The 17378-nt window shown below is 47.0% G+C and overlaps 1 protein-coding gene across 1 annotated transcript in view; it reads left to right on the top strand.

The window, feature by feature from the left end:
- The window catches only part of GABRR2 (gamma-aminobutyric acid type A receptor subunit rho2), a 40590-nt gene extending 23953 nt beyond the window's left edge, over window positions 1-16637 (top strand). The window contains exons 3-9 of the mRNA XM_061131733.1: window positions 5068-5135; window positions 6807-7030; window positions 8104-8186; window positions 8379-8519; window positions 10648-10800; window positions 11862-12058; window positions 16187-16637. Coding sequence (XP_060987716.1) covers window positions 5068-5135; window positions 6807-7030; window positions 8104-8186; window positions 8379-8519; window positions 10648-10800; window positions 11862-12058; window positions 16187-16498 — 1178 coding nt within the window. The 3' untranslated portion in view covers window positions 16499-16637. The remainder of the gene's footprint in view (window positions 1-5067; window positions 5136-6806; window positions 7031-8103; window positions 8187-8378; window positions 8520-10647; window positions 10801-11861; window positions 12059-16186) is intronic.
- Window positions 16638-17378: the final 741 nt, after the last annotated feature.

A 17378-nucleotide genomic window follows, 5' to 3' on the forward strand; every position in this document is an offset into this window, starting at 1 on the left:
GAGTTATTTTTATATTCTGTATATGAGCCCTTTGCCAGTCACATGTACTATGAATATCTTCCACTCAGTAGCTTGTTTTTACTTTCTCCATGGTGTTTTTGATAAAGAAGAGGTCTTGAGTTTTTTATCACAATTTCTCATTGACCTACCACATGCATACAGAAAAGCACACAAATCATAACTGTTCAGCTTAGTGAATTATCAAAAGGTGAACACATTCTTGCAACCAGCACCTTGACCAAGAAACAGAACTTCCAGAACTCCAGAATTCTCTTTCCCTCCACCGCAGCCAAACATTGTCCTGGCTAACACCAAAGGATTCGTTATGTCATCAGTTTTCTTAAGGGTAGTGCCTTTTGTGTCTGGATAAAGAAGACCATTGCTGTCCTGCTATTTGCTGTCTTGCCTCTTACCTTTGAATCCACAGTCCCCTTGGAGTTGTTTTGCACATTGTATGATTTTCACGTATACGTTGTCTCAGCATTAGTTATTGAAGACACTATTCCCTCTCCAATGATCTGCTGCTGCTGCTGCTGAGTCACTTCAGTCGTGTCTGACTCTGTGTGACCCCCACAGACAGCAGCCCTCCAGGCTCCCGCATCCCTGGGATTCTCCAGGCAAGAACACTGGAGTGGGTTGCCATTTCCTTCTCCAATGCATGAAAGTGAAAAGTGAAAGTGAAGTCGATCAGTCGTGTCCAAGTCTCAGCAACCCCATGGACTGCAGCCCACCAGGCTCCTCCATCCATGGGATTTTCCAGGCAAGAGTACTGGAGTGGGGTGCCATTGCCTTCTCCCCAGTGATCTGCAGTGGTATCTAAAGTCAGGTGTCTGTAAGTGTGTGTGTGTTTCTGGAGTCTCCACTCTGTTCCATTTATTTATTTGTCCATTTTTATACTGGTACTTCACTTTTTCTTTAAAAAAATTTTTTTTCCACACCACATGGCACAAGGGATCTTAGTTCCCCTACCAGGGATCAAACCTGAAGGTCCTGCATTGCAAGACCAGAGTCCTAACCACTGGAGTCCTAGTACTTCACTTCTGAATTACTGTATTTCTATAGCAAATCCTGATATCTGGTAGAACAAATCCTCCCACCCTTTTTTCCTTCAAGAAGGATTATTATTGCAACTTTGAGTTTCCTAATAATCTCTTTGTCAAGTTCCACAAGAAAACCAAATGGGATTTTGATTATAATTGCATTGAGTCTATAGTTTAATATGGGGTAATTAATATCTCTGGGCTTCCCTAGTGGCTCAGACGGTAAAGAATCTGCCTGCAGTGTGGGAGATCCAGGTTCTATCCCTGGGTAGGGAAGATTCCCTGGAGAAGGGAATGGCAACCCACTCCAATATTCTTGCCTAGAAAATTCCATGGACACAGGAGTCTGCTGGGCTGCTGTCCATGGAATCTCAAAGAGTCAGACACAGCTGAGCAACTAACACACCCAGTTCAGTTCAGTTCAGTTCAGTCGCTCAGTTGTCTCCGACTCTTTGCGACCCCATGAACCGCAGCACGCCAGGCCCCCCTGTCCATCACCAACTCCCGGAGCCTACCCACACTCATGTCCATTGAGTTGGTGATGCCATCCAACCATCTCATCCTCTGTCGTCCCCTTCTCCTCCTGCCCTCAATCTTTCCCAGCATCAGGGTCTTTGCAAATGAGTCAGTTCTTTGCATGAGGTGGCCAAAGTATTGGAGTTTCAGCTTCAACATCAGTCCTTCCAATGAACACCCAGGACTGATCTCCTTTAGGATGGAGTGGTTGGATCTCCTTGCAGCCCAAGGGACTCTCAAGAGTCTTCTCCAACACCACAGTTCAAAAGCATCAGTTCTTCGGCACTCAGCTTTGTTTATTGTTGGTCCTTTATTGGACCGGAACCTGGTGGTCTGGAGTCGACAATGAGAGAGTGAAAGAAGGAAAGAGGCTAATATTCCCTGGGTTACGCAGCCAGTTTTCGCACTCCAGGGAATCAGCCAGAAATACAGAGCTAGAGAGAGAGAGAGAGAAAGAAAGACAGACAGACACGGGGACCCAAGCTCTGATGGAGCAAAGGTGCTCTACTGAATTCTGTAAGAGTATATGTACCAGCAGCTTCTTTAGATAAAGATCAAGAGACCAGACTTTACAAGTTTACCAAGGAAACGAGGAGCCATAGAGGCCATAAGGCCAAGAGGTGATCTATAACAAAAGAGGGTCGTAAATGACCCCTTTCACCAAATGGAAAAGCTAATGAAGGAAATCCTGTGCAAGCATCCCATCTCTTTGATCTCTGTCCTGGGAGAGGCTTGCCTGCTCCTCTGGCCCCTGAAAGGGACTGATAAGGAACCGAGGGCTCAAGAGAGATAGGAAACAGCACTAAGGAATCTTACTGTTAAATATGCTTCCTGACAGTTTATGGTCCAGCTCTCACATCCATGCATGACCACTGGGAAAACCATAGCCTTGACTAGACGGACCTTTGTCGGCAAAGTAAACACACAAACACACAATTAATATCTTTACAATATTGAATCTTCCAATTCAAGAAAATTATTTTTCCTTTACTTAGGTCTTCTTTCATTTTTCTCAGTACTTCGTAGCTTTCTTTATAGAAGACATTTAGATAGCTTGTTAGATTTATTTCTATGTACCTATTCCTAGTTTTAAAAAAATATTTATTTATTTGGCTGCACCAGATTTTAGTTGCAGCATGCAGGATCTTCAATCTTCTTAAAGCTGAAAAACCCACATCAGTGTTCTGGAGCCAAGACATGAATGCCTAGTTAACTTCACTAGACTATTTTCTTTCTAACTCTTATAGGGCTCAGTCCTACTAAAAACATAAAATTGTTCATGGAAGAAGGAGAAAGGCCAGTAATTTGGAAGAATTTCTCAAAAATCAGGTTGGGAAGGATGATGAAATGGAGCACTCAGGAGAACTTGAGGGTGGAATGTTAGCCTTGGGCTGCTGGGCCGGTCAAAGGCCAAGATGACCTTCACTGCCCTGGGACCAAGGAAGGCAGAGTTGTTGGTCCCATTCAAGCTTGGGGGTGCGAGTCCCTGAACACGGCTCTGGAGCCTCCTGAATACACAGATGGTTTCCAACAGCCCGGGATCCCCGACACCCACCCTGCCCTCCCGTATGGGCAGCACCTCATAGCCGTGAATTCACCCTCCCAGGCTTTGTCAACTTTCTCTCCAAAGACCGACCGGAGCTCCAGAGGGCCAGGCAGGCCCAGGGGACAGGGAGACGCAGTAGCAGGCACCACGCAAGCTGACGTATTTTATCTGGGAACTGTCCAGCCACCGGTCAAACACTGTGCTCATTATCCGAGAACCAGGGCACAGGGAAGTGGGTCCAAAGAGGGAGATGGCTCTACTGTTTCTGCCCTTTGGCTTTTGGGATGACCGGGCATTACAGGTGTGTGGTGCTCTATAGAAAGGGGACACGGGAAAGGGAGGGTGAAGAGCTCTGGCCCTGGGCTGTTTTAATGTCTCGGGGGTAACGGAGATCCAGAGGACAAGGAAGTAAACAGCACTGATTCCCTCGGTGATCCTGGGGGTACACAGTCCAGTACTAGGTGCTGGGAGGGGGGACCCCAGCCAGGCTGCTGCAGACCCTTCCTCATGTTGCAGTCCCCTCAGGAGAGAAAGACCGGCAGTCAGCCCTGAGGAGGGGGCCTCTGCCTCACACTGGCCATTCCACTCTGCCTGGAGCCTAGAATAAGAAGACTGGCTGTCAGAGCAGTGATCTTTCATGAGCCCTGACCTGAGCCATCAGTTGAGAGCACAGGAAAATAAAAAGATCAGCCTATGACCCAATTAATCTGGGAGGGGAAAAGTAAAATTAAAAAGTGGGGATTCCCGGCAGTCCAGTGGTTAGGACTCAGTGCTTTCCCTGCTGTGGGCCTGGGTTCAATTCCTGGCTGGGGAACTAGGATTCCACAAGCTACGCTGTGTGACAGGTGAAAAAAAGCAGTGTGTGTGTGTTCATTTGTGTTCATGTTTAAGGACACAGAAAATAGCCATGAAATCCCACCAGTAATAACTAAAATGCTCTCATTCTATCATGCTCAGTCAAAGCCCCCCAAATCTCTTATGGTAGGATTGCAAGTATTAACAAACCTACCGGGAGAGGCTTGGGGAAATCGGTGAGCCCATCCAATGTCCTGACACACTAGATCCTGTCAGGATCTCTGATCCTCCTTCCCTGCCCTCAGCTGAAGTCCCTGGCCCTGCCAGTCCTCATTCCCTGAGACCCAGACTCCCACTGCCACTTAAGTTTCTCCCAGCTCAGACCACTGTGGGTCGGCATGCCCCAGTCCTGCAACCACCGGCCAGGGCCCAGCGAGCCCAGATGCAGCAGGCTGGCCTCCAGACAACGCCTTCCTCTCAGAAGGCCGTGTCCAGGGGCCACCTGAGGCTCTCAAAGACATCGGTTACCTGTGAGTGGAACAGCATTCGTTGATATGTCTGACAGATACAGGGTTTTGGTTTTTCCCATTTAAGAAGTTTTTAAAATACTAAATATTTTAAAATATTAAGATTAAATTTAAATAAATATTAAAATCTAAAAAAATCATTTCACAGAAGCATAACATATACACAATCCAGCTCATCCACTCATACAAGCATAGATTAAACACCCACCCTGGCCTTCCCAGGTGACGCTAATGGTGAAGAATCCGCCTGCCAATGCAGGAGACCTAAGAGATGCAGTTTCGATCCCTGGATCAGGAAGATCCCCTGGAGCAGAGCAAGGCAACCCACTCCAGTATTCTCTCCTGGAGAATCCCATGGACAGAGAAGCCTGGCGGCCTACAGTTGATGGAGTCACAGTTGGACACGACTGAAGAGATAGCACACACACATGTGACCCAGGAAAGGCACTTAAGGTAGACACAGTCCCAGCCTTCATGGAGAACGCCTAGATACCCAACACATCGGGAAGGAGTAAGAAAACCCTCAGGGAATTCGATTCACTGCCTCACTCCTGCTCTAGTCAGGGTCCGCATGGAAGGTGGCTGGAGCTGTATGCCCGCCCAGTGGAAGGCGACTTAACCGGCCGTCTTTGCCCCTCTGCAGGCCCTGCCATCCCCGTGGGCGTGGACGTGCAGGTGGAAAGCCTGGACAGCATCTCCGAGGTGGACATGGTACGCGGGGCCCCGGGCGGGCAGTTCCGGTGCGGGATGCCAGGGCTGCTGGCCCGCCGCAGCTTGCGGTGGGCGGGGCCACGCTGCTACTGGCTGCGCCTGGGGGCGGGGCCACAGCTGGAGGGGGTAAAACTGGGGCTTGGAGGCTGACCCAGGTGCGGTGAAATCTAGAGCCGGGTTCTCTATCTTCACGGGTCAAAATAACTTGGGAGGGTGCTCTGTCGCTCAGCCGTGTCTGACTCTTTGTGGCCCTCTGGACTGTAGCCCATCAGACTCCTCATGGAATTCTCCAGGCAGGAATACTGGAGTGGGTTGCCGTTTCCTTCTCCCGGGGATCTTCCCAACCCAGGGATTGAACCCCAGATTCTTGCCTCTCCTACACTGGCAGGCAGGTTCCAGCGCTAACTTGCGCCGTCTGGGAAGCCCCAGCCTGGGAGGGGATGTTGATTGAATGCAGATCCTTGGCCCCACGCCAGACTTGCCGATTTGGTCTCTGGGAGTGAGAGCCAGCCCCTTATGATTCTGAACACACCCCTCAAGGAATGTGAGTGGTCAGACGAGCCACACTCGGAGGGGCACAGGAGGTGGATGCATTCACCTGGAAGTCTGCAGGTCCCTGATCCCCAGTGCCCGCCTCTCACCCTATGGTGGTGTCTAGCAGGATTGGGTGGTCACCAGAGCCTCTTTGAAGAAGTCTCATTTCAGCTGAGACCTGATAGCTGTGGAGAGGGCACAGCAAGAGCTTGTCTGAGATCTCTGAGGCAGAAGAAACAGGGAGTTTGCAAATAGAAAGACAGAACAGGGAAGTGAAGGACTCAAGAGATGGGATGGTTGGTGCTCACCTCTCCGGAACCGGCCTGCAGGATAGGCAGGAGGGATCTGGGTGGAGCTGGTAGGGCAGAAATGGCATCCACTCTTAGCCCACCATCACAGGCATCTTTCCAGCCTTCCTCCACCTGCTCCCAGAAGACTCATTTGCATGTATGTCTTAGCTCTGGGTACAGTGTAAGGGCTTCACTCTTGGTTTAAGGCACAACCACGGAGACATTTGTTAACAGAATAAGGTTTCAGGCTGAAATTATACTGCTGCCTATCTCTTCATCCATTCATTCCCTTCATTTTTTTTCCACCCTGCAAATATTTATTGAGCATCCACTTCTCTGCTTTTCCAGGCACTAAACTAGGGTCTGGAGATTCAGTGGTGGGCAGGACATAATTCTGCCTTCAAAGATCTTACAAGTCCAGTGGTAGAAATCCTCCTAAATGGGACATTTGACTGTCCAGGTTTCTGGAAGTGTCTACTGAGTTGAGCTGAATGGTGAACCAATAGGTAAGGAGCCATGTGTGCACAGGTATTGGAGAGGGTGGAGTGCTTTGGGGAATCCTGGCCTGCTGGCTCCATGCCAGCCAGAGGGCATCACAGCTGCCGTTTTTTCTTTGCAAAGCCTGAAGGAGGACCTGTGCAGTCCCCTGGGCTCCAATCTCACGAGGCATGAGAATGAGTCATTCTCTTTCCCGTGGCAGCGGTGGTTGTGGTGGCCGGCAGGACTGCAGACTGTCCCCCAGACTCTGGAGGCTGGGTCCGAGGTATCCATCATGGTGGTGGATGCAGCAATGACGGTCAGGAAGGGCGCTCTCTCAGGCGTCTCTGGTCTCACCCTGGCTCCACAGGACTTCACCATGACCTTGTACCTGCGGCATTACTGGAAGGATGAGCGGCTGGCTTTCCCCAGTGCCAGCAACAAGAGCATGACCTTCGACGGCCGGCTGGTGAAGAAGATCTGGGTCCCTGATGTCTTCTTTGTTCACTCCAAAAGGTCGTTCATCCACGACACCACCACGGACAACATCATGCTGAGGGTGTTCCCAGATGGGCAGGTGTTGTACAGCATGAGGTAACTGTCCCCGGGGCCATGGGCTCCGTCTAGAGTCGTTCTAACACTTGTGGACAACGCCGGGGAGAGTGTAACTGATTTACCAACACGTCGTCAGAGCTAGACTGTGCTTTTCATGGTAGGTGAGGAAACAGTATTTGTAGAATGAATTAGGTATTCAATTTCGGGTTAAAAAACCACCACAAAGAAAAAACAGCCCTCTATTAAAAAAAATGTGTGGTCTGTCCGTCTGACCCTGGAGAGTTTGCCACTGTGGTTGGGTCTGTGGAATACATGGGAAGGTCTGAACCTTCTGATAACAGAACTCTCTGAAGATGAAATGGCCACCATAATAGGTGGTAACTTCCCCATCACTGGAGATCTTAAGCTTGGGTTAGGAGACTAATTGAGCCTGAATGAATTGAGGGAGACAATGATCTTTACACCCTCCACCTCTGACAGCCTATGATTCTATCATACTATCAAACATATTATCAATGTTTATTAATAATAAACATTAGAAAAATAACAATAGCTACTGCTTAATAGAGGCTACCGTATCATGTCTTCTGGGCTGACTTGAGTGATTATAGTCTTATCTCCCACTTTCCAGGCCTGCCTGTACAGTTTGCCAGAATTTGATGCTAATAACCTTGAGAAGGTGCTGCGGAGGCATAACCTCTGGGCATCTCTGGGGAAGGTGGCTCTCTGGATAAGAACAATGCCCGGAGGAGGTGCCGGTGTGGGTCATTCACAACCAACATCCTCAGGAGCTGGGATCCGGGCAGAGCAAATACCACCATTTACAGAAGACAAAACTCTAAAAGTTAACTTAGAGGGACTTCCCTGGCAGTCCAGTGGTTAAGACTCAGTGCCTCCAATGCAGGGGACACGGGTTCAATCCCTGGTTGGGGAGATAAGGTCCAGTGGGCCACACAGTGCTCCAAAAAAAAAAAAAGTTGACTTAGAGACCTGGGTCTCCAAGCTTCTGGAAGGAGGCAGCCGCTCCTGACCATGTCCGTGTCCTCCTTACTGTGGGCAGACAGGCGACTCAGGAGGTTACTGCATGAGCCGACATGTTTGTTTTGTTCTAGGATTACGGTCACCGCCATGTGCAACATGGATTTCAGCCACTTTCCACTGGATTCTCAGACCTGTTCTTTGGAGCTGGAAAGCTGTAAGTATCTGTGTTCGTAATGACAGATCTTTGCCTTCTTCCCTCCCTGTGACATTTTAGTAACTCTGAGACAGAGTACCGCCTGCCAGAGATAAGACCTATTTACTCCCAGGCTGGTGTAGGAGGTCCCTGTTGCTCCACCTTGCCTCAGAAGACAGGTAGTCAAATTAACTTCTTTTCCTCTCCCCAAAGATGCATATACAGATGAAGATCTGATGCTATATTGGAAGAATGGGGACGAATCCCTGAAAACGGACGAAAAGATCTCCCTGTCTCAGTTTCTGATTCAGAAATTCCACACCACTTCCAGACTGGCCTTCTACAGCAGCACGGGTAGCTAACTTCTGCCACGGTTGGGTTCGCATGTGGAAGAGAACACATTAGAATTCTTCTTTGAGCCCCTCCGATGAAAATAATTTTTTTTTTATTATTTTAATAATGCATAGTGCAACAAAACAAAAATAGCACTTAAATGCAGAGGATTTAAAAGTTGCTGCCCTCTGAAATCCCATGGCTGGAGGCACTCATTCTGAACAATTCAGCAAATATCCTTGCAGACATCCTGATTAATTATGTCATTTTACAAAATTATGTAATTTTACAAAACTGTTGTTGTTGTTTAGTCACTAAGTAATATCTGACTCTTTTGAGACCCCATGGACTGTAGCCTGCCTGCCTTCTCTGCCCATGGGATTTCCCAGGCAAGGCTACTGGAGTGGGTTGACATTTCCTTCTCCAGACGATCGTTCCATCCCAGGGATAGAACTGGTGTCCCCTCTCGGCGGGCGGATTCTCTACCACTGAGCCACCTGGGAAGCCCTTAGAAAAATGACAAAAGTGTTATTTCACAAAAGTCAGGTTTTACACACGATTCTGTAAACTGATTCATCTGACTTAACGATATAGATGGATAGCTTCCCAGGGAAAGGTATTTACAACCTATATTCAGAGATACAGATTCATTTCTCATGTGTAGTGTGACCTCTTCTTGGACCCTGGGTCCATACTTGAAGCTTTGAGAGTATCCATTAGTGAGCTCTTCTTTGATCTCACCATCAGCCCTTGTAATTAGTTGCCTGGGGGCATCCTTACAAAGTACCACAAACTGGATGCTTGAAACAATAGGAATGTGTTCACTCCCAGTGCAGAGGCTGGAAGCCTGAGCACTCTGCTCCCCCTGAAGGCTCTGGGAAGGAATCCTTCCGTGCCTCTTATCAGCTCCTGGGGGCTGTGGCATTACTCTGGCTTCAGCCTTTATTGTCACGTGGCTCCCTGTGTCTCTGGTGTGTCCATGGTGTGTCTGAATCTTTGGAACCCTATGGACCATAGCCCACCAGGCTCCTCTATCCATGGAAGTCTCCAGGCAAGGATACTGGCGTGGGTAGCCATTCCCTTCTCTAGGGGATCTTCCCCAACCTAGGGACTGAACCCAGGTCTCCTGCATTGCAGGCAGAGCATTACAATCTGAGACACCAGGGAAGCCCGTGTTTTTATGCATCTATGTCCAAACTTCCCTCTTCTCTAAGGACACCTGTCACTGGGTTACAGACCACCCTAACTCAAAGGCACCTGACCTTACTTTGATTACATGTACAAAGACCTGATTTCTCATAAAGCCACACTGACGGGCGGTGGGAGTTAGGACTTCAGTGTACCTTTATACACTATACAGCTCTGCAGTAGCCACAGGACCATAGAGGACTTCTCACTTCCCTACCCTTCCTGTCCCAGTGCTGAGAAGCTCAGGCCCAGGTGTGAGAGGATTTTGTTACTGTCTGCTGCTGCATGGCCACTATCTCCCCGTTCTCCTGCCCCCAGCCCCGGCCTTCTGTCCACACCATCCACCAGTGGAGAAGAGCGAGCCCCAGCCAGGGGTGTCAGGACAGCCCGCGCCAGCTTCCCTTTATGTCCATGGTGCTCACCTTCATCCCTCTCTTCTCTTCTGCTCTGATGTGTATTTGGCACACAATTTTCTTTTCTCATCTCTTCTTGGCAAGTTTAAATCAACTCTTTTCTAAAACCTTTTTTTTTTAAACAAATCATTTTTTTGGCTGAACCAGACAGCATGTAGGATCAACCAGGGGTGGAATCTGTGCCCCCTGCAGTGGAAGTGTGGAGTCTTAACCACTGGGCCACCAGGGGGGCCCCTAAAGCCATTTGTAAGAATTTCTTTTTCATTACGTGCTGCTGTTTTGAGCGCTTTATATGAATTAACTACTGTCTACCCAACGAATCTATGGTGTAGATAATATTGATATCCTCCCCAGTTTATAGACCGGAAAACTGAGGCTCAGAGGGATTAGATTTTAGAAAGGAAGCTTATTGTACTAAGGCACCCAATCATGAACTTTTAACTTTCTGCCAAAGATGAATATGATGATGGGGAAAGAAGGGCTCCCAGGAAAGGAGTTTGTTTTGCCGCTGTGATGGGATCTCACCGGCTTCTTCCTGTGCCCCGCAGGCTGGTACAACCGTCTGTACATCAACTTCACGCTGCGTCGCCACATCTTCTTCTTCTTGCTCCAAACCTACTTTCCCGCCACCCTGATGGTCATGCTGTCCTGGGTGTCCTTCTGGATCGACCGCAGAGCCGTGCCCGCCAGAGTCTCACTGGGTAAAAGCACTTGATAAGGTGTGGCAGGGTGGGTTTTCTGTTCTGTTTTTTCCGACCAGTCACTATGTAGAGAAGTAAAAGTCACCATTCAGGGCTCTTAACCGATGGTCTGTCTGAGTCAGAGGAGTGAACTTTCCTCCTACTTCTTGCTTTCCAATTCCACACTGCCCTCAGTTTCCCAGACCACGTGGCGAAAACCTCGGGGAGCTCAAACCACACCACCTCTGCTCAAGTCGTTTCAGCAAGAAAGCAGTTTTCTGGGATGTGGACTTCTACCACTGGGAGTGTCAGAGCTCAGTACTCTGATACATGAGGCAATTCGACAAATGCCCAAACTTACTCTGTAAACACAAAAACTTTGTTTGTTGGCTTTGTTTAGACAGAGTTTGGGAGCAGGGCCCATGTTTCGTGATTTCTTGGAAGGAAGGGGGAGCTGCATTCCCTGGAGTTGTGGCTTAGCCTTGGAAGCCCCTAAGCGTCAGAGTCAACACTTGCACCTCATCATTGTCAATTTGGACAAAATCAGGTTGGGTTTGACCAGCAAGGCACAATGAGGAAGAAACTGGTGTGACAGGCTTTCTGGACTCAGATGAGGGAGGATGTGTTCTTTTCTTGAGGTTTGGGAAGGTTCCTTGAGAGGGGATCTTTAGCCCCTGCTTTTAAATTTTTTTTAATTAAATTAATTTAATTAGTTTTAAATTTAAATTAAATTAAATTAGTTAAATTTTTATTAAATTAAAAAATTTTATTTTTTGTTGAAGTATAGTCGATTTTCACAGTCACTGTTTTAAATTCCACATCTGAGCAGATCCTCTGGGATGAACCATGGATCTTGGCAGTCACATCACAGAGACCCCCAGCCCAAGGAGCTCAGAGCAAAAGGGGACATGCAGTGAGTGGTCCAGGAGGAGACCAGGGTGGCTGCTTCGGAGCAGACCCTACACCTCTATGAGGTGGAAATCTGCTGGGGGAGTTCTGGTTGGGTATAAGAGAGAGAGAGAATGTAAAATGGGGCAGCCGTGTAGGCTTGTCAGAGGCTGAACTAAAGCTGGACGTTGCAGGGATCACCACGGTGCTGACCATGTCCACCATCATCACGGGCGTGAACGCCTCCATGCCCCGCGTGTCCTACATCAAGGCTGTGGACATCTACCTCTGGGTCAGCTTCGTCTTCGTGTTCCTCTCGGTGCTGGAGTACGCGGCCGTCAACTACCTGACCACCGTGCAGGAGCGCAAGGCGCGGAAGCCACAGGAGAAGGCGAGAGAAGTTTCATTCATTTCCTGGTTGGAGCCCATGCTGCGGGTTGGATGAGAATAGCCGGAGGGAGAAAAGGGAGGTGTTTGTGCAAAAGGAGGAGGATCCATTTCAGAATAGTCTAGCTTCTATCACAAAGGATCCCAGAACGTAGCTAGTCTTTGGACAAAAGCTAGGAAGACTTGGGTTCTTGATCTCAGCTCTGCCGCTTCTCTTGGGCCTCAGTCTCCTCATCTGTTTTAGAAAAGTATGGCAGGATCCTCACCCCACCTGCCTCCCAGGGTTACTGTTAAGGGTTACCACACCCTTGCAATAGCGTATGGGAAAGTTACTTTGAAATTGTATGGTTCTAGATGCACGAAAAGTCTCACTATCATTCCTGAACATGTCTAGGCAAAATGTCTCCATGGCCTTTGAGCAGACAAGAGGAAAGTTCTAGAATAAAAAACTCATATATTTATCAGTTCTCTGGCCCATTGATCCTGAGACTTTAGCCTTTAGGCTCATTGGAAATACTCTGCTATCTATACAGCACTGCACTACACTGAAGTGTACTATGAGATGGAATGCAAATGGGGAATTCAGGGCAATGCACGTGGTCAGGGAGGGAAAGTCTGTTCTATTCACACACAGACTCTTACTGATCACCGTAAGAAATAAAATGCCAACTTGTTACCAAATCCTTATTCATCACTGCACTAATAAAAATGATGTTCATCTGAAAGATGTAGAGATTAGGGGACTGAAAAATCCTACATTGATGCATGTCTAGGTGTCTGGGAGCTCCTTTGCATAAGAGAGCTTTAAATTTTAGGCAAAGAGGATGTGTTGCATTTTCAAAAATAGTCTTTCAATTCCACAATATATCTGCTAAGTATTTCCACAGTGTCTTCAAATATGCTAGAATGTTTAAGATACACACTTGAAGTTCTCTTCGGAACTTTTCTGCTTCAGCCTTTGGATGTTTGTTCACATTTTCAATAATCTGTACATTCAGTCAGTCAGTCAGTTCAGTCGCTCAGTCGTGTCTGACTCTTTGCGACCCCATGAACCGCAGCACGCCAGGCGTCCCTGTCCATCACCAATTCCCGGAGTTTACTCAAACTCATGCCCATTGAGTCGGTGATGCCATCCAACCATCTCATCCTCTGTCATCCCCTTCTCCTCCTGCCCCTAATCCCTCCCAGCATCAGGGTCTTTTCCAATGAGTCAACTCTTCACATCAGGTGGCCAAAGTATTAGAGTTTCAGCTTCAGCGTCAGTCCTTCCAATGAACACCCAGGACTGATCTCCTTTAGGATGGACTGATTGGATCTCCTTGCAGTCCAAGGGACTCTCAAGAGTCTTCTCCAACACCACAGTTCAAAAGCATCAATTCTTCGGTGCTCAGCTTTCATTGATCATTATCAAATGCCTTTGATTCTACTTAAGATTTATAATCTACTTGATTTATAATCTGTTAGGCTTTCCTTTGAAGAGCTTTTCAAAAAATAACAAAGCCTTCCTCTGACAAATATGGACTTATGAACTATTAACCTCATATAACATATTCTCAGGCAGATCATCAACCTATTACCATATGATGAGCCTGGTCTTGGGCAGTGATGATACGATGCTATCTAAGGAGCAAAGAGGAAGTCATCGGTGAACAGATTATTGGCCCCAAGTCTAGTTCCCTGTCTATGGGAACAGAAACCTGGGCAGTAAGGGCTTGCTGTCCACTGTTGTCAAACATACGATTGAAAGGCTGAGAAGGTGTAGTTGCTAGAGAGTAGACAGATGGGGAGACATGAAATCTCTCTCACTGCTCCACAGAGAAATCACTATTCACGACTGTTGACATGGCCCCCAGTGGAGCTGAGGTTCCCAAAGGGGCCTGGATTCACCTTCTCAGCCTACTAAAGATGAAGATTCCAGGCCTACCCCATATCTATGGATTCAGATTCTCTGGAGCTGGCACCGTGGAATTGGCATTGCTGACAAGTTCCTGAGCAATTCTGATGTCCACTGAAGTTTGACTTCTGCTCTGCAGATGGCAAGTCTAACCAGAGCCTGCTAGATTTACCCAGGTTCAAAAGGGGGCTCTCTGCCGCTTTGGGTTGAAGCGGAAGGCAACGTGTAGAGGCACGGGGTCCGCTCCACAGTATGTGCTCAAATTCTTTGGCTGATTATCCAGACCTGCGCAGTGTGCCAAGAGCCACTTGATTTTTCTCAGCAATGAGCTGATGGGGGAAATAGAGATTTTCCATAATCTTGAGCATTACCTGGTTATAACTCAAAACCTTAAAAGTCTGTTTTTATTTTAGCAGACAGAATTTCAGCTTAGAGCAAGGAAAAGGAGTAAAGACCTGTGTCTTGAAAAAAAGAGGTCCCGGTGATATAACAATGTCTCATAATTTTACCAAGTTTGGGTGTGCTTATATCTAAATGCAAAGAATTGAATAGATGACCTCTTATTAACCCTTATCCTTAAAATCTATGTTAATTATTCTAGGAATGTATTACTGCACTACTTAATTATTGTTGCTGATGGGACAAGATATAGAATTTATAATGAAACAATCATGCCTGATTAAAAAAACAGCTCTCTAAACTACAGATTCCTTCAAGTGTGAAAATACTTCAAGTAATTTTGATTTTTTTCATCTATTTTTTTTTTCATCTATTTTTGTGTCTTAATACCTCTTGGTATCCATCTGTATATTTCAAGATCCATGACAATAGGAGCCAGGGTGTGAAATGTTATTATTTTACTTTCCCAGATGGAAAAGGCACAGCAGGGCTGAGAGCAGAGTTGGAAACATATTATGGCCAACAGACTGAGATAAACCCATGGTCAGTAGGCTGGCATCATACTTTTGTCCAGCATCCATCAAACACAAATCCTTTTCACTTGGGTATGTGAATCCTTGTTTAAATTTTTAATAATCTGTACATAGATTATTATCAAATACCTTTGGATTATATTTAAATACTTTTGGAATTTATACAGGAAAGTATTGGACTTTCCTGTATAGAGTCATTCAAAATATGGTAAAGCCTTCGTTCAACAAACATGGGCTCATGAGCCAAACGTTAACTGGTGCCAACTTTGCTGACTCAAATTGTGAGGAGGAGTTAAGTAAAACCATTTCCCTCCCTCCACCTTATAATTTCTCATAAACATACTCATACTTGTAGAAGTGGTTGAAAAAATAGAATAATGTACATCCATACACCCTGCCCCTCCATCCAACATTGCTGACATTTTCCCATTTTTGTGTGAATTTTTTCTCATATAAACATTTTTTTGTCAGTGCAGTTGAACCATTTAAAAGTACAGGGCAAAGGGTTGGTGGCAGGGTATAAATTAAGAGTTTGGGATGAACAGATATACACTACTGTATATAAAATAGATAAACAAAGACCTACTGTATAGCACAGGGAACTGTATTCAATAGCTTGTTATAACCTATAATGGAAAAGACTCTGAAAAAGGTCTCATATATATCTATATCTGTCTGCATAGGCATACTTAGATATATAAAACTGAATCACTTTGTTCTATACCTGAAACTATACACTGTAAATAAATTATACTTAGAGGATTATCCAAGAAAAAATAAAATAAAACAATTAAAATACATAACAGGCAGGCACCATGACCCTTGAACCTTAAATGTAACCCTTTAAAATAAGGACAGTCTCCTACCTAATCATCTTTGTATTTATACAAAGAGGTGGGGGCCCCTGGTTGGAACCAGAACATGTGGATTTGAGGTCCTAATTCTGACACCGGCTGTCTGATCCCAGGAGAGTTGTATAGCTTCTCTTGTTCTTAGTTTTCGCTTCTGTAACTGAGGGCATTTGGACTAGACAAGTGGTTCTCCTTAGCAGAATAACCTGAGAGCCTGAAATCAGTTAGTCTAGAGTGGAGCCTGGGGGTGCGCAGTTTAAAGTACTCCCAAGGTGATTCTAATATGCAGAGAGGGTAGAGAGTCATGGGACAAAGCGACCTCTGGAGATGTTGCTAGTTCTGCTTTCTGTGGTTCCGAATAGCTGTGGGCTTTACTTTCAGCCCAGGCCCCTTCGTCTGGACCCCTTCCAGGTCTAAACGCGCCTGACGTCTCCCCCTGTGTTTGCTGTCTGCAGCTCCCGTGCATGTGCGGAATGCTCCACTCAAGAACCATGACGCTGGATGGGAGCTGCAGCGAGTCCGAGGCCAACAGCCTGGCCGGGTACCCGAGGAGCCATATTCTGACGGAAGAAGACAGACAAGACAAGATAGGGGTCCACTTGGCCCTGAGCAATGAATCCAGCTCCTCCAGGAAGAAGGGGCTTTTGAAGGGCCAGGTGGGTCTTCGCATCTTCCAGAACACCCACGCCATCGACAAATACTCCCGGTTGATATTCCCAGCTTCCTACATATTTTTCAACTTGATTTATTGGTCAGTGTTTGCCTAGGGGCTCTGAACCTGTGCCTGGTGAAGGCAACTTCTAGACCCTTGCACTGTCCTGCCTGATAGGGACATCTCTGGGGTCTGGTCGGCTGCCTACACATGGACATACTGACCATGTCCCCCCACAGAGCAGCAGCTCCTGGACCACCCTGAGCAGCATCCTGGCCCCTGGAGGACCCCAGGAGCCCTCCAGCTGCCCTTCCCCAGACCTCGTGGGCTTGCTCGTCATTCATGCTGTGTTGTGTCCCACTTCTTGCCTCTCTGGGACTGTCTTCTGTTCTTGGGTGTGAACAGTTTCATGAGAGCCCCCTTCCAATAAAGAAAAGGCTCAAATGCCTCCCAGATGAATATTCTGAGGCCCTTATAAAGCCTAGGATTCTGTTATAGAGGAAAGGGGAAAATGAAAGGCAAGCTTAAGGGCTTTCTTGATAGGAGACAGGAAATGAGGATTCAAAATGGAAATGAAAGAAATGTGTAAACTCTACACCTGGATTAAGTGCCTATCTAGGAAAGAAGAAAAAGGAAAACTCAGATCCCAAACAGGAAATGATTTGACCTGAGTGAGTCTGGCAACTCCCATGATTTTGCAATATTAAGGGACATCATTCTTTCATCCATCTATTCAGCCACTCATTAGATATTGAATACCCAGCCTGTGCCAGCGCTTATTTTTCTCAGCAATATGTGACAATATGCACTGAATATTGCCTACCAGGGAAACATAGCCCAAACCCATCAAGGTGCAGAGATTTTTTGGGGGGGGGGCTGGCCATCTGAATAGAACTGACTCCCCATATGGCTGACCTTAGCCTCCCATTCCTCCAGAGGCTGAGCTGATAACCCTCAGCCCAAGACCCCATCATAAATCAAACTGTTAGCCTAGA

Source organism: Dama dama, chromosome 28 (genome assembly GCF_033118175.1).
Source record: "Dama dama isolate Ldn47 chromosome 28, ASM3311817v1, whole genome shotgun sequence".
Classification (NCBI taxonomy): Eukaryota; Metazoa; Chordata; class Mammalia; order Artiodactyla; family Cervidae; genus Dama; species Dama dama.